The 16958-nt window shown below is 54.7% G+C and overlaps 2 protein-coding genes across 2 annotated transcripts; both read left to right on the top strand.

The window, feature by feature from the left end:
• The first annotated feature begins 165 nt into the window (after nucleotides 1-165).
• LRRC23 (leucine rich repeat containing 23) lies at nucleotides 166-7695 on the top strand. Its single transcript, XM_053919795.1, has 9 exons — nucleotides 166-281; nucleotides 688-863; nucleotides 948-1057; nucleotides 1504-1757; nucleotides 2305-2435; nucleotides 3547-3683; nucleotides 5303-5545; nucleotides 6202-6496; nucleotides 6601-7695. Exons 2-9 carry the CDS (start codon nucleotides 738-740, stop codon nucleotides 7693-7695), a joined length of 2391 nt encoding a protein of 796 aa, XP_053775770.1. The 5' UTR covers nucleotides 166-281; nucleotides 688-737.
• On the top strand, nucleotides 6844-14822 carry ENO2 (enolase 2). Its single transcript, XM_053921855.1, has 12 exons — nucleotides 6844-6958; nucleotides 8011-8110; nucleotides 8840-8935; nucleotides 9099-9157; nucleotides 9461-9530; nucleotides 9978-10111; nucleotides 10336-10558; nucleotides 11620-11817; nucleotides 12551-12752; nucleotides 13299-13407; nucleotides 13572-13630; nucleotides 13906-14822. Exons 2-12 carry the CDS (start codon nucleotides 8026-8028, stop codon nucleotides 13973-13975), a joined length of 1305 nt encoding a protein of 434 aa, XP_053777830.1. The 5' UTR covers nucleotides 6844-6958; nucleotides 8011-8025; the 3' UTR covers nucleotides 13976-14822.
• Nucleotides 14823-16958: the final 2136 nt, after the last annotated feature.

The raw sequence follows: 16958 nt of genomic DNA, 5'->3' as shown, positions 1-16958 counted from the left end.
CCCTTGGCCAATCCCTCACCCGGGTTCCTGGGTTTGAGAAAATGAAGATGCAACCTGCACTACTGATCCAGTTCAGTTGGTCGCGGCTCTTCTCTCAGCCGTTGCCCAATGCGGACGTCCAGTGCCCCGCCCCTCCGTTGCCATAACCACAGTACACGACGCCTCCTTCCCTGTTCCCGGTCTTCCAAAACAACCCCGCACTCTCAGGGCCAAGACCCTCTCCAGAATTGCTCGTAACTGAAGGGAACCAGAGTCTGCGCCCTTCTGCGAAGGAGGATTGGGTGGGAGGATTGGAGACTGCGTCGGGCTGGTGTCCCCGTCCCCGAGGGGACAGGCAAATGGGGCTAAGCAGGATGGGAGAGTTAGAAGAAATGAGGGGGGCTACGGTTAGGAATGAAAGGCAAGGAGAGGGGTCGGGAAGAGAGGTGGGAAGAACTGGGGAGGGCGAGTCCAGGAAGCAGGGAGACGGAGCTGCTGAAGGAGAGTTGGATCTCAGGGGCCTGGAAAGGCATCCTGAAAAGAGAGGGGTCCTTGGTGGGAAATATGGAGGCTGGGAATCAAAATGAGAAGTTCATAGGGATGAGGAAAGAAGCATTGTTGGGAAGAGATGAGAGGTGATGGGTAATACTCCCGTTCCCATCCACGGAGCTGAGGGTGGGCAGCCGTTGAGGAGACCTTCTTTGTCAGGACCAGGATCTGGCTTGATCAGACTCCAGAGCCTTCAGCAGGGAAGAAAGATGTCAGATGAAGAGGATCTGGAAGATTTTGAGCCAGACCAGGATGATCTGGAAAGGGAAGAAGATGAGAAGGAGACGGAGGAGTGGGAGGATGACAGGAAAGAGGAGGAAGCCGGCTCTGAGGAAGTGAGAGCACGGAAGCGAAGGGGTCCTAGGGCTAAGGACAGGGTTGGAGTGGAAAGGGATGCCTGACTCTACTTCCTCCAGCAGTGGACTCTCAACCCCCTCACGGAGGACATGATGAAGGAAGGGCTTTCTATGCTCTGTAAGACTGGAAATGGACTGGCCCATGCTTATGCCAAGCTGGAGGTTAAAGACAGGTGCATTTGGGGGAGTGGTGCAGAAGAGGACTGAGGTTGTAGGGCCCAATCTTCCTTCTCATCCTCATTCCTGGGTGTTTTGGCTGAGAGTTCAGATCTCTCTCATCCTGGCCCAGTGGGAGGGAAGGATAGAATTTACTTTTCAGCAGCTCTGAGTCTCCTTGTGTCAGGGCTGGCCTGGGGATTGGAGGCTGTGAGCGGGGATGTGGGGATTCCTACTGGACTCCCTCGCTCGTTCTTCAGAGTGTAAGGTCTCAGCCCTTCTCAGACACAAGATCCTTGCCCACTATTAAGAACCCAGCCACCTTCTCTTCTCCCCTCACCTCTCCCATCTGCCACTCATTCCTCTCCCCATTATAAGCCATATCCATGTTGCCCTCTGCTTTAGCACCTCTGCCAGCCCTTGCTGGATTCTTACCTTAACCATGGCCTCTGCCATCTCCTAGAGATCTGACAGACATCTCCTTGCTGCGTTACTACATCCATCTGCGTTATGTGGATGTTTCTGAGAACCATCTGACAGACTTGTCTCCACTCAATCACCTCACCCACCTGCTCTGGCTCAAGGCTGATGGCAACCGGCTCCGGAGTGCCCAGCTGAATGAACTGCCCTACCTGCAGATTGCCAGTTTTGCCTATAATCAGATTACTGACACTGAGGGCATCTGTCATCCTCTTCTGGGCATCCTGAATCTCAAAGGTAGGTCCTTAGGATGGGCTTCACAGATTCTTTCCTTCCTAGTCTGGGGTCAACAGAGGTGGGCAATGTGGTCCATGGCTGTGCCACACAGCAATTTGCATTCATTTGTTTATTCGCTCAGACACATTATGATTCATTATGGCAGTTCTATGTACTGGAGAGAAAACAGTGAACAAAAAAGTAGTCCTGTTGTCATGCAGCGTACAATCTAGATGGGGGAGACAGACAGTGGACACAATACACACAGTAAGAAAACTTATACGCTGAGTCAAAAGGAGATATGTGCCATGGAGAAAATAGATCAGGGTAAAATAAGTGAGTGGGTGGGCACGGGTGGCGTTTTCAAACGGGTTGGTTAGGACAAGCATCATTGAAAAGCTTATAATTGAGCAAAGACTTGAGGAAGATGTTAAACCTGGACCTGCCTCTCCTCATATCTACCTGGCATTAGAGGGAGAGAAGGATGCAGTGTCTTCCAAAACTTAGGCTTTGCTGCTGAACATTTTGGAGTAGCCCTTTGAGCTCTCGACACCCTCCTGCTCCTCAGGGAACCACATCCGCATGGTGACAGGCCTGGACCCCCAAAAACTGATCAGCCTACACACACTGGAGCTTCGAGGAAACCAACTGGAAAGCACGATGGGACTCAACCTTCCTAAGCTGAAGAACCTCTTCCTGGTAGCTTGCTGGGTCAGAGGGGGGTGGGTGCAGGGAAGAGGGCACTATCCTGGGGGCCAGGATGCCTGGCTTCTAGTAGGCTCAGCTACTAACTTTACCATCATAATGATAATTGGTACCATTTATTGAGCCCTTACTTGATGCCAGATGCTGTGGCGATGCAAAGTTAAAGCAGACAAACTGCTGACCAGACAGCAGGGCTGTTAATACATAATGCAGGGTAACATAGAAATAGTCTGCTTTGCATAATGTGCCATAACTGAGGTACGGGCATCAGGCTAAGGAGGCCACTTAAATGTGTAGTCATTTAGACTCTTGAGCTTCCTCATTCCTGGATGGTGCTGAAGCCATTTCTCCCCAGGAGAGCAGTGGGGCTCTTAGACCTGGGGGTTGGTTGAAGCATGACCTCCTTAGTCAGAGGCAGCTTTGGGGAGATAGGCAGTCAATAGGGAATTACTGCTGACCTTTCTCTGGACTGGCAGTTTCTCTTGTATTTCTTTTTTTTTTTTAAGATTTTATTTATTTATTTTTAGAGAGAAGAGAAGGGAAGGAGAAAGAGAGGGAGAAAAACATCAATGTGTGGTTGCCTCTGGTGTGCCCCCTACCAGGAACCTGGCCCAAAACCCAGACATGTGCCCTGACTGGGAATTGAACCACCGACCCTTTGGTTCTCAAGCCAGCACTGAATCCACTGAGCCACACCAGCCAGGCTTTTCTTGGATTTCTTTATTTGCATCACCAATCTCTATCCCCTTCCACTCCTCTCCTACACCCCTCCCTATTAACCTCTTAGATTTCCTCTTTTGCTGCATCTCTTTCTCTTTTTTTAAAGATTTTTAAAATTATTTTTAGAGAGAGGGGGAGGGAGAGAGGAAGAGAGAGAGAGAAACATCAGTGTGTGGCTGTCTCTCCCACATCCCCTACTGGGGACCTGGACCGCAACCCAGGCATGTACCCTGTCTGGGAATTGAACAGGTGACCCTTTGCTTTGGAGTCTGGCCCTCAGTCCATTGAGCCACACCAACCAGGCTGCATCTCTTTCTGACTTTTCTTCCTTCCTTCCTTACCCTTCTCCCTTCTCCCAATATATCTACTGTATCCTGGAGTGTAGGCGCAGAACATGTTGAAGAAGGTGGAGGGCTTGGAGTACCTAAGTAATCTCACTAGCTTGCACCTTCGAGACAACCAGATTGAAACTCTGAGCGGCTTCTCCAAGGAAATGAAATCACTGCAGTACCTCAACCTGAGGTATGCACCCCCTCCAGGCCCCACCTTGCTCCTACCCCTGACCAGGAGTAGCTTTTGACTGACTGACCGTGTGTTCTTCCCTCGCCCCAGTCCCCCAATCCTAGCCCACTCCAAGATTCTCACCTCATCCTCCATCCTGATCCTCATCCCTCCTTTCCTTACTTTCTTCTGCATTCAGCCCTAACTGCAACTCAACACTAAGATCTTTAGAGTCTGAGACCCCCAAATCCTTATGCATTCACTCCACAGTTGTGGAGAACATGCCGTGTGTCAGGCCTTGTTCTGTGTTTCAGGAAGACCTGAAGGAACCCAGATGGTCCCTGTGCTGAAGGGACTCAGACTGGCTCCAGCTCTATTGTTTTGGTCCTAACCCACATAAGTTTCTGCTCTGCTTCTCCATGTCCTGGACCCCAAGTCCCCTTCCCATTTCTTGCCTCTCTTATCCAGAGCCCCACCTGTAAGGCCCCCTTACTGATAAAAACAAACAACCCCCCCCCACACACACATAAGTTGCACTGAGATGTGAGCAGGGAAAAATCCTTGAAAGGAAATCTCTAGAGAGAAAAGCACTAGGGGTCAGGGGCATTTTCGTTCAGCCCCTCTTGTCTGAGGGAGGATTTTATGTGTGTTTATTAAGCAAAGATGTAAGGAAACTGCCTCCTTAGTAACAGGGCATCCTCAGTCAAGGCTGGCAATGGAAACAGAATCTCCAAGTAGGGAGAGGTGGTATCACCTTGAACCCCAACTCCAACTTTAATTCATGGAGCAATCTCTTGCTAATTAGCTCTGCCACATTGGTCTGGTTGGGTGTAGGGACTTCTGTTTTCCTGTTAATAGTCTAAACAGGGATAGTGGACCCTTCTCAGCGACTGTTCACTGGGAGGTTTGGAAGTAAGTGCTGTGGAGATGCCTTGCCTCCATGACTAGGAGGTGCCTCTGGGGCCAAAGATGCTAACCCTCCGGCGAGGCACAGAGCAGTCCAGCACAATGTGCACGCTGTGTTACCAGTGCGAAACGGGCGTGAGGGTCAGCACCTTCACTGGGATAAGGTGAAACATTGAAACCTGATCTTATAAAGGCTTGAAGCAAGAACATGAAAATAAACACAGAATACCGTATAATGAGGCATATTAAGAGATGAAGTTTGTTCTTTAGGCGGAGAGGTCCCAGCCCATCCCTATCTCTAGGTTCCTTTCGGTGGGGAGCACCAACATGGCACCCACCACCTTGAGCTTCAGTCTCAGTTCCTTCTCCACTGGCCAAGTCCTATCTTCCAACCTCTGACTGGTTGTCATAGACACAAAGTCTATCCTTGCAAAGGAGATTTCCCCCCTGCTCCCCATCTGGAAGACAGGGCTGTGACCTAGCTTTGCTGCTTCAAAAGATAAATATGACACATCATAGAATAGAATATGGTACTTAGGGATTCCTTGAAGGGCAGAAACAGGACAGGACTGGGGCTGGACAGCATCTCTGCAGCAAGTCTGTCAATGCTAGGCAGACCAATCCATACAGAGTATTTCTAGGGAAAGTGGAGCCCATGGAAGACTCCCCTAGAGACCCCATTCCTGGCAGATGGCCTCCAAAACCCAGTGAACACCTCCTGACCATACTGGCAGGGGCAATCTCATAAGCAACCTGCAGGAGTTTGCCAAGCTTCGGGACCTGCCCAAGCTTCGAGCCTTGGTGCTGCTGGACAACCCATGCACAGATGAGAACGACTACCGCCAGGAGGCCCTGGTGCAGATGCCGCAGCTGGAACGTCTGGACAAGGAGTTCTTCGAGGAGGAGGATCGGGCTGAGGCCAATGAGATTCGTCAGAGGATGAAGGAGGAGCAGGAGCAGGAGGCTGAGCCTGAGCAGTACGAGGAAATGGATTAGCCACCGATGTAGAAGCAGTTCTTCTGGCCTTCAAGGATAGTAAGGAAGCCGGCAGGGAGGCAGGGAGGCAGGAAGAGGAGGCCAAGGGCCTGGCACATAGCGGGAGAAAGGAGTTGCTATAGGAGGAGGTGGGTGAAGAAGGAAAAAGGCAAGGAGAACCCTTGGAGAGACCAGGGTTAGGAGTCAAGGGGTGTCTCAGAGTGAGAAGAAAGAGCCAGCAGGACCCAGGATCCTGGAGCTGAGAAAAGGCTTAGGAAATACATCAGGAAGCCAGAAGAATGAGTGAAAAGAACTGGGGAGGCAGGCAGAGGTGTTGGTGTGGGGTGCACAGCCACACCTGACCTAGAGTGAAGACCAGCTGGAAAGGCCAGGTCTGGGGCAAGACAGTGGTGGGGAAGGGAGGTGGCGTCTGAGGAATGCAGCTGAGCCTAGCAGAAGAGAAAGATCCTGCACTAAAAATCTGAAGCTAAAAATAACAGGACACAGTTGGGGGAAGAAAGGAGGGCAGGGTGAGGCAGGAAGAGCCTGCGGAGATGCGCCCAGCAAAGTATAGCTGCGGGGCATTTGAGATGGGGGCAGAGGCAGTGCTGAGAATGCAGTAGGGCCCAGAGGGTTTACTTCTGTCCTCTTCCTCCAGAGGATCAGAGATACTGGCCCCAAGACCTGAGAAGACTCCGTTAGCAGGGGTCACCAAACGCACACCCTCATGCGGAGACAGAGCATGCCTTCTCTTGCCCCAGACCTGGGGATTCATCACCGCCTGCAGCCCAGACTGTGGGCACCTGGGCAGCGGGGTCGGAGGGCCTGAGCTCTACAGAGAGCATGGCAGCCGGCATCCCTCTGGCAGGTCTGGTAGGAGCAAAGCCTGGACGGGCCCAGGGGATGTGGGTAGAGTTGGCTGCAGAGGGGCTGCGGGGGGAGAGGGGGCTGGGGTGTCAAGAACAGCTCTGTTTTCCAATAAAGAGACATTTTGATACTCTTGTGTCTGACCGGGTTTGTAAGATGGGGAGTCTGACACCGGCTTCCCTGGCTGTAGCGGCCTCAGGACGCAGATTCCTCGATGAGCCTGTACCTGCTACTTCCCAGGTGGTCGAGACGTGAGCAGGAGCTCGCGTGGGCGCCGGGAGAGGCGGGCTCTTGGTCGCCCCCAGCCCTCCCCCACCACACCCCTGTCGGCCCCCCACCCGCGCTCCTACGTGCGCCTCCACCCGCGGCTCCTGACTCATCGGGGGCTCCGGGTCACATGCGCCGGCCCGGCCCTATCGGCGCCTCCCCCGTCCGCCGCCTGCCGCCCGCCCGGGAGCCGCAGTCGCCGCCACTCCCGCTCTCTCTGCGCCGCCGCCACTGCCGCCGCTGCCGCAGCCACCGCCGCCGCCTGAGTCTGCAGCCCCGAGGTGAAGCCCGGCCGGGCCCCTGCACCCCTCCGGCGCATCCCCGGCCGCCCCGCCCCGCCCCGCTCGCCGGGCCCGCGCGCATCTCTTCCCCCGGGCGCTGCGCACCTGCTGTCACCCGCGCCTCCCCCGCGCCCTCCTTCCCCGCCTTCCCCGAAAGCTTCTCTCGGCTTCTGGCTGTCACCCCCTCCTCATTTGGGCGCCAGCCCTGCACCCTGCCCTCCCCTCTCCCCACGCTCCGCTCCGCCTCGGGTTCCGTCGACACGAAGTTCGGGGTCCCCCCGGCCGTGCGTTTTTATCCGGGCTCGTCCTCTTGGATTTGCATCTGGGGAGATGGCTGCTCCCACCCTTCGGCAGCATCCCCGGACTCCTGCCTCTCCCCCACTCCGCCGCACGTCGCCCCGCTCGGGGTGGCGAGTGGAGAATTTGTCCAGCGGCAGCTGGAGGACGGGCCCAACCCTGCCGTCTCCCCCCTCCCTCCCCCGGCGACACCCGGGACGGCGAGCCTTTCCCAGGACCCTCTCCGGCTTCTCCGCCGCGCATCTGTGCGGACAGGGACTGGGGCCTTGGCGTGGGGACTGGGCGTTGAGTTGGGTGGGATGGGGGCTCCGCAGGAAAGGCTCGGGCTGTTTAGACCACACAATCCTCTTCTTGGCTTCAACGAGAAAGGCAAACCTGGCAGCCATTCTGCTCGGAGGAGATCTGGGGGAACCCCACCAGCTGGCTGCCGAAGCGGCTGAGGGGACGAGGGAACCCCTGCCGGGCCCCTCTACTCCTCACTGCGGTGTCCTCCCACCCCAACGTTGGGTGTTACCCCGCCTCCCACTGCAGTGACCTCCCCTTCCTCACTGCAGTGACCTTCTCTCCCCGAAGGAGGGGTGGGGGGAATCCCTTCTACAGCTTCCACAGCCGACGGCAGCAGCCTGCTCCTCCCCACCCCCCACCCACTGCAGTAACCGCTTTCCCACCCTGCCCAGCTTCTGGCCCCTCCCACTGACCTCAGGCTCCGCCCCTCTAAGCCTCTTACCTTTCTCCTCACTTCCCTTCCACCCAAGGAGATCCCAGCCATCATGTCGATAGAGAAGATCTGGGCCCGGGAGATCTTGGACTCCCGTGGAAACCCCACCGTGGAGGTGGATCTCCACACCGCCAGAGGTACTGAGCGGGACCTGGACCAGAACACAGCCCCTCAACCCCCACCGCAACCTCACCCCCCACTGCTGGGTTTGCCCAAGCCTGGGATGGGAAGTTTCCTTGATTCCCACCAGGGGTGGGGTGCTGGGCCAGGCTCACAGCCTGGATTGTGGGGGCTGGGTCCCGTTGTCCAGGGAGCTAGGATACACAGGCCTCCGTGTTCTAGCTCAGTGCGTGAGGCATGCCCTGCCTCTGCATGTTTGTGAATGCACCTGTGTGTGCGTGTGAACACCTGACTTCAGTGCCTCAGGGGGGCGGAGGAGGAGGCCTTTGCTTGTGCATCTGCCTTTGTGTGTGCTTGTGTGCATTAGGGAGCAGTGTGTGCATCAGAGTATAGTGTATCAGGGAACTGCATGTGCACGTGTGTGTCAGGGAGCACTGTGCATGTGTGTATTAGTGAGCAGTGTGTTAGGGAGCTGTGTGTGTATTAGAGCAGTTGTGCATTAGGGAGCTGCACGCGTGTGTGCTAGGGAGTAGCATGTGTGTGTTAGGGAACAGTGTTGTGTGCTAGGGAGCAGTGTGTGTGTCTGTATGTGTGTATATCAGGGACCAGTGTGCGTGTCTCTGTGTGTGTCTGTGTATTAGGAGCTGTGTGGGGAGAGGGCTGGATGTGGCAGGCAGGGATTTAGACCTGGAGTGCTAATTGGGACCCCTGGTCCCTGTACTGTCTTTCTCTCCTCACTCTCCCAGGTCTTTTCAGGGCTGCGGTGCCCAGTGGCGCCTCCACTGGGATCTATGAGGCCCTGGAGCTAAGGGATGGGGACAAACAGCGTTACTTAGGCAAAGGTGAGGCCCTGTCTCTTTTCCAAGCTCTCTCACCCCTCATCTTTATACTCCTACCTCACTCAGTCCCCAAGCCTCTGCGTGCATTCCTTGCCTGGCTTTTCCCTTCTGGCCCCTCCCAGGCCCTCCCAGCCTGACCCAGCCTGCTCTCTTTGCCTCTCCCCAGGTGTACTGAAGGCAGTGGACCACATCAACAACATCATTGCACCAGCCCTCATCAGCTCAGTGAGGCTCACTCTTTGCTGGGGGTGGTAGGACCAGGGTCCTAGAAGGCATCCTGAATCAGGGGAGGAGGGAGAGGGGGAGAAAGGCCCACCCCTTGGGAATCATGGTTACCAAGGGAAGGGTGGGAAGATGACCCCTTACTGTTCTCTGCTCCGGTGGGGGCTCAGATCCCCAGATCCCGACAGGCCACTGTCACAGGAACCCGGTTGGACCCTGGCCAGATGTGAGCCTGTGTGAAGGGGGGTCCTGTGTCTGAGGGCCCAGCTCCATTCTGGCCCTTCATGACAGTGGCTCTGCCGGCAGGGTATCTCGGTGGTGGAGCAGGAGAAGCTGGACAATTTGATGTTGGAGTTGGATGGGACTGAGAACAAATGTAAGCGGGGGCCAGGGAAAAAGTGGGGGGGCTGAGGATGGGGATGTGTGGAGCAGCCAGAGAACCGAGAGGGGCAGCGCTGTGGGGGCTTCCTGAGGAAGGACTTCTTCCATCCTCCCCCAGAATCAGAGCAGGAGATGAGTTTAACTGCAGTGGTGGGGGGGGAGGGACATTAGACAGAGGAAGAACTTTGCAGCGTGAGGAGAAGGGAGTTGGCATGAGACAGCCTGGTCTTGGGGTGTTTAGAAATATGTGCAGCTCTCTGCCCTTTCCTGTCACCTCCCCCCAACTGACCTGCTATTTCAGGGGAAAATGGATGAGATATTGCAGGAGAGGAGGGAGGAGGGGGGTCTCCTTTCCTGGCTCCTTTGTGGAGTGTAGGGGGAGGCAAGGGCTAGATGGGGAAGGGGACATTTTTGCTCAGTGCTTTTCTCTATAATCTCCCAGCCAAGTTTGGGGCCAATGCCATCCTGGGTGTGTCCCTGGCCGTGTGTAAGGCAGGGGCAGCTGAGCGGGAATTGCCCCTATATCGCCACATTGCTCAGCTGGCTGGGAATTCAGACCTCATCCTGCCTGTGCCGGTGAGCACCGTGCCATGTCTGTGCCTCTCCTAGGGTGGGGGCAGGGGGCGCATGGAACCTTGTGAAGAGTAATGGAAGGCAAGGGAATTGGGGTGACTAAAGAGAAAGGACGGGGATATGAGGCTCAGAGTTTGGGGAGCTGGGGGAAGTTTGGGATCTTGGGAGAACACTCCCAGGCGCGGAAAGGAAAATGCTCAGTGGCTTTTCCGTCCCGTGGCTCCCAGGCCTTCAATGTGATCAATGGTGGCTCTCATGCCGGCAACAAGCTGGCCATGCAGGAGTTCATGATCCTCCCAGTGGGCGCAGAGAGCTTTCGTGATGCCATGCGACTCGGGGCGGAGGTCTACCACACCCTCAAGGGGGTCATCAAGGACAAGTATGGCAAGGACGCCACCAATGTGGGAGATGAGGGTGGCTTTGCCCCCAATATCCTGGAGAACAGTGAAGGTGAGACCAGGAGCCCTACTCCCAGCTCTGGGCCATTGCGGGGGCGGGGTGCACACGCTTCCCCACATCCTGAGGAGTATGGGTGGATGGTCCTTGAGGCCTGCTAACTCTCAGAAGTGCCACGTCTTGGAGTGGCTTCCAGGGCCTGCCAAATTCCCATGCAGGCCTAGGAGAACAGTCCTCACCTGCCCAGCCAGGTTCCTTAGGAAGTATAAGGTCTCCCCAGAGCTGCAGAGAGAGCTGGAAGGTGATCTGGGTCACCTGTGGGATCCACCCCAGCCTTTAACTCCAAAGGGTTCTCAGTTAGATGAGACACACCAAACTCCAGGTAATCTATTTCAAATCTATCCCATCTCACCCCAACTCCTGAGGCCTTGAGGATCCTTAACTTTTCTCTGCCCTGGGAGAAAGTGCATAATGAATAGAAACAATACCACAGTGGCTAAGAGTTAAGGTTCTGAGGCCAAACTGCCTGCATTTGAATCTTGACCTGAAGACTTACTGGCTGGTGATCTTTCTTTCTTCTTTTCTCCATGCTTTGTCTTTCTTATCTGTAAGATGGGAATACTAACAACATCTACGTCATAGCACCATTGTGGAGATTAAAGATTTTGTTTATTTATTTTTAGAGAGAGGGGAAGGGAGGGAAACACGGATCAGTTGGCCCTCACATGCCCCCAACTGGGCACCTGGCCCACAACGCAGGCATGTGCCCTGACTGGGAATCGAACCGGCGACCCTTTGGTTCACAGGCTGGCACTCAATCCACTGAGCCACACCAGCCAGAACTCATTGTGTGAGATCATATGTATGAAGTACTTAGGTGACATAGTTAGCCCTCAATAAATGACAGCTATTAAAAAAACACTGTTATTAATACAAGTCCATTCCTCTGCCTTCCTGGAAGATGGCCTGCTCCTTCCAGACCTGAGGATAACCCCAGCGAGAACCTTAGCCACGTCTCCACAGCAAGCCCTCTACCACTGCCCTTCATCTCTTCCTTTCCCCCATTCCTCCTTGTCTGCCCGTCCTGCTAATAATTCACTGTGTTTCACCTCCAGCCTTGGAACTGGTGAAGGAAGCCATTGACAAGGCGGGCTACACGGAAAAGATTGTCATCGGCATGGATGTTGCTGCCTCAGAGTTTTATCGTGATGGCAAATACGACTTGGATTTCAAGTCTCCCGCTGACCCTTCCCGCTACATCACCGGGGACCAGCTGGGGTCCCTCTATCAGGACTTTGTCAGGGACTATCCTGGTGAGAGCAAGGCGGGGTGTGGGAGAGGGCAGGGGGAGGGCAGGGGGCCAGCAGGGATGTGTTGGGGCAACTGTGGACCTTATTGGGTGCTGACTCAGGTGCCAGGTAGAGGTGTCTTAAGAACCTAAGAACCAGGGATGGGATGAGGAAGCCTCCTGCAGAGCCAAGGCTTTGTATGTAGTGTAAGTATGCAGGTACCTGTGATGGTCTGTTCCCTCTGCTCTGGATTCTGTTTAAAGCCATGTACTCTGAAGCTACTGGGATCATGGGGAAGGCTTTGGAAGAAACCAGGGATGTTGAGAGCATGACTGGACCTGGCAGGGAACAAACACATTTCAGTATTTTCGATGGATGAAACTGGGGATGCTGAATGGAGCTGGAAGTGATGTGTGAACAGAAGGCTGATGAGAAACTGAATTATCCTTCAGGTCTACCGAAGGCTTCAGATATATGTTGCAGAATGAAGGGTTTTGATTACTAACGAGGAGGGGCTTCCTAGTTGTGAAAATATGGAAATGGAGATAGGTCCTGAGAGAGATTCTGAACCCTTGTTTTTTGAAAGCTTTATGAATGAATCAAAGTAAGGATCAGTTAGGGCAGGCTTATTTGGGGACGGGGGAAGCAAGAGGGGCAGGCTCAGTTAGCCGGGGGATCTGGCCATGTCAGGGAATCGTGCCCACCGGGCACAGAGCCCCAGGGAGGGTCAACAGCCCCTTCACCACTCTCCCTGCAGTGGTCTCCATTGAGGACCCCTTCGACCAGGATGATTGGGCTGCCTGGTCAAAGTTCACAGCCAATGTAGGGATTCAGATTGTGGGTGATGACCTGACAGTGACCAACCCAAAGCGTATTGAACGGGCAGTGGAGGAAAAGGCTTGCAACTGTCTGCTGCTCAAGGTCAACCAGATCGGTTCGGTCACTGAAGCCATCCAAGCGTGAGTGCCTCCTGCTTCCCTCCTGCTCAGCCCCTGGCTCTCAGCACCCCTCATGCAAGGGCTGTAGGCCTAATCCTGCCCATTGATGCTGCAGAGAACAGGGAACCTGGAGTCACCTTCAGGGCCCTCAGTTCTGCTCTCCCCGTCACCGATTCTCTGCTGCCCTCCCAGATAGCTTCCCTCCACATATTTCTTTTCTTTTCTAAGGGAGGGGCCCAAGTTTCTCCATTTTATTTATTTATTTGCTTGTTTATTTTTAGAGAGAGGGGAAGGGTGGCAGAAAGAGAGGGAGAGAAACTTAATGAGCGGGAGATATGATTGGTTGCCTCTTGCCCCCCCCCCCCCCCCCCCCCCCCCGCCATGGACCTTGCCTGAGTGCCCTGACGGGCGACTGAACAGGTGACTTTTCAGTTCTCAGGCCAGTGCTCAATCCACTGGGCCACACCAGCCAGCACCAGATTATTTCTTAACACAGACCAACGTTGGGGCTGGGAAGAGAGTGCCCAGGGTGAGGGGCTGATGGTCAGTGCTGATGTATCCATACAGGTGCAAGCTGGCCCAGGAGAATGGCTGGGGGGTCATGGTGAGTCATCGCTCAGGAGAGACTGAGGACACATTCATCGCAGACCTGGTGGTGGGGCTGTGCACAGGTCAGGTGAGTGCAAAGGAGACCTTTGTGCAATTGGTGGGTTCTAGGCTCAGGTGGGTCTCTCCTTCCAGGTGTTTGAAGGTGTCAGGGGAATTTCAAGGGAGTGTAAGTTTCCTTTCAAGGAATGAAGGTGGCAGCCACTGAGCTGCTTATCTCTCTGGATGTTTCAGATCAAGACTGGTGCCCCGTGCCGTTCTGAGCGTCTGGCTAAGTACAACCAGCTCATGAGGTGAGGGAACCTGGGGAATGGAAAGTCAGGGCTCAGAGGTAAAAGCCGTTTGCCCACTGTCCCATCTCCAGTGCCCTAGCCAGTAGATATCCAGAAAAGACTGAAAGATGGGTTGACTGGGGGTCTGATGGATGAATCCTACAGGGCACATGGGAAAGCCAGGGAATGCCCACGCTGGGGCCAGGACACAGGAGCAGGTGCTGGGAGGTGCCTGGAGACCCAGGGCCTCCTGCAACTGCCTACTTAACATTTCCTTTCTGGCTCATCTCTCTCAGAATTGAGGAAGAGCTGGGAGATGAAGCTCGCTTCGCAGGACACAATTTCCGCAATCCCAGTGTGCTGTGATCCCTCTACCTGCCTGGAGACTTGGGCCCCCTCCCATTGTCCTGGAGCCCCTTCCTGTCCTGCTCTGTGATACTTCACCTCGGACACCCTGGCTGACCTGACCTGCTGCACTGCTCCTGGGCTCCTCCCACCCCTGCTGTCTCTGCTTTCCCCCTCGGGTTCCACACTCTTCACTTTCCCTTCCTTCCTGTTCCTGCTCCTCAAAGACTGGCCAAGGACCTAGGATTACAAGGGGGTCCATGGAAGAATGAGCACGGTCTGTGATGGGAGCATCAGGGCTGGTGGCCGAGGTGTTTGGAGAGGGGCCACGCGTCACTTGTGCTCTGCGTTGGGTCCATGTGTTTTCCATGTTGCGGACGAGCCAGGTGCTGCACAGTGCTGAGGTGGAGGGGTGTGCTGGCTGCTGGGCGTGCCTGGCCTAAGGTTTTAGTGTGTCATGTTGTTTGTTTGTTTATTTATTCATTCATTCATCCTGTTAATTAATTAATCATTTCCCCATAACTCCAGGGCTAAAAACTGGCCTGACTGGAGGTGGGGGCACTGGGGTCTGTATCTCACGTGGCTGTAGATTCTGAGATGGCCTGGGTTGGGAAGTCTTGCTGGAATGCCAAGCCTAACAGAAAAGGGCCCTGCTGGCAGTTCCTTTGGGTGTACCAACCCCTCACTGAAGCCTGGCTGGGGCCAGAGGTGGGGCTGTGCACCTGGGGGCTCTTCCCCAGAACTCTTCCCAGCCCTACCTTCCCCGCTCCTCCTCCAGCTGCACCAGAGCAACGCCTCACTCCCTGTGCCACATTCCACACCTCTGTGGCGCTGATCGAGCACCACCATTAAAGCCTGAATCACAGTGCCTTGTTGTGTCTGAGGAGTCTCACTGCAGTCCGTGGGTGGCGGGGTAGGGGGGGGGAGAAGGCGGAGCACTGGGAAGGCAGGCGGTGACATTGGAGGGCAGAGCTGGGGAGGGCACACACACAGGAGGAGGAAGACAAATAGAACAAATGTGGCAAGAGATGGCATTGCCTACCCCACCCTGGGCCAGGTGAGGTTCGCCTTGCCCCTGCCTTCTCAGCAGCAAGCTTGGCCCCAGGTGAATTAGGAGTTCTTAACTTGGTACAAGAATTCCTAAAATTATAAAAAATGTTGTGTTTATGTGCATTTTGGGGGAAAGGTGTCCAAAGTGTTTTCAGGTTCCCAAAGGGCCTTGACCAAAGAAGGGATAAATCTGTGAACTAGAGCAGCTCCCACACTGGGGCTCTCCCAAACAAAACCCTGGCTGCTTCTGGGGTGGAACAGCATTGCACAGCTATCATTCCCTGCAAGGTGGGGGCTAGGGGATGGAGAGGAGGGCCTGAGGAAACAGTCCTCCAGCAAACTGAAGATTCAGGACCTGAACTACTCAACAGGCTCCACTCCCTCCAGTTGGGTCAGCCTTTAAGGAGGGTGCCAACCACACAGCTCTTCAGCTCCTCTGGAGCCCCAGCATTGAGATGGGAACCCAGAAACCAAGCAGGGGCCACGACCCCCTGCAGTACTTTGGATACTAGGGGCTGTGGGAAGCTGTGGCCACTAGAGGGAGGCAAGGTTCTGCAGGACACACTACTGGAGCCTGGCTAAGGCCGGGTGGGAGGAATTTCAAGGTTGTTCCCTTTGTGGGCCTCCCACTCTGTTTCTACTTGCAGTTCTGGTCCTGGAGCTCCTCCGCCCTCCTGCCCAGCTCCAGGACTAGAAGATTCCAGTTCTGCACCGGTAGAACCCATTTCTCTGCCCTGTCCTTCCTGTGTCGCTGACACCTCCTCCATTTTCAGTGTGAAGAACTTCTCGCCCCTCTCCTCTGTGCCTCTGCTTCAGTGCGGGCATCTCGTCTTTCTCTCCTGGCGCCTTTTCTGTTTCCCTTGGGGCACACTACTTTTTTCCGTACCTCTTGGTGCATTATATTCATCTTTTCTCTAGGGTGCATTATATTCATCTTTGTTTAGTAACTCCTGAACTGACCAGGCTTATTCTGGTGGGAGCCACATTTCCTAACCTCTGCCCTTTTCTCCCTCCTTACTAAGTCACCTTCTCTGGCAGCCATGCTCCCCCGTCCACCACCACCACCCAGGTACTGGGTGGATAGGGTTACCGCCAGCTCTGCCAGGGCTTCCTAGGCCCTTCTCTCCACTTTCCCTTTGTGCCGTTGCCTGGAGACCAGTGGGTTGTGGGGGGCTGGGGCCAGAGAGGGAGCTGGGGTGAGGGGTGGCCGTGGTGGTGGTGTGTGTGTGATGCTTCCTGAAGCTGAACTGTCAGCCTGGCCCTCAGGTAGGAGAGGAATTGGAAGGGATAGGTCCTGGCTTTTCTTCTGACTCTCCCATCTTCTGTTCCTACCTATGCCTAAATTTTTCTTTTAGGCTCAGATATGCCATCATCCTAATCCATCCCTTAGTGGTGAAAAACAAACAAACAAAAAACCAAAAAAACAGTAACAACAAAAAAACCAAACCTGGAAGGGAATTGGAAAGGGCCTGGGCCAGGGCCCAGCAGGAGACTGAACAGAGAAGTGGGGAGGGAGGGAGGGAGGGAGGGAGAAAGAGGGAGGAAATGTAATAGGGAGAGGGGTGAGAGGGAGGGAGGAGTCTTGGAGCAAAGTAGGGAGGTGGGGATTTAGGAGCAGGAGCTATCCTAGGATACTGGGATGGGGGAGAGCATTGGGGGGTGGGGGGAGATAGGGAGCTGGTCTAAAGAATAAAGAAGGTGGGCATGGGATGGTCAAGTGCCTGCCAATTCAAGAGATTAAGGAGTGGTGATTCCTTCCTAGGCCAAGGAAGCCTTCTTGTTCAGGGTCCCCAGAGCTTTAGAATCTTTTTAGAGCTTTTGGGTATTTCTAGAACTTGGCTGAGCCTGGCCCAAGGAAATATGAGACAAAATCTACTGAGTTGCTACAGAGCCAACCTCCTTCCTTTCCAGAAGGCTGGGGGGATCCTGACATTCAGGGTCCACCCTTGGCCTC

This window comes from Desmodus rotundus, chromosome 3 (assembly GCF_022682495.2).
Source record: "Desmodus rotundus isolate HL8 chromosome 3, HLdesRot8A.1, whole genome shotgun sequence".
Taxonomy (NCBI): Eukaryota; Metazoa; Chordata; class Mammalia; order Chiroptera; family Phyllostomidae; genus Desmodus; species Desmodus rotundus.
The sequence above is the reverse complement of the archived record's forward strand: the minus strand, read 5'-3'. Positions and strand labels throughout refer to the sequence as shown.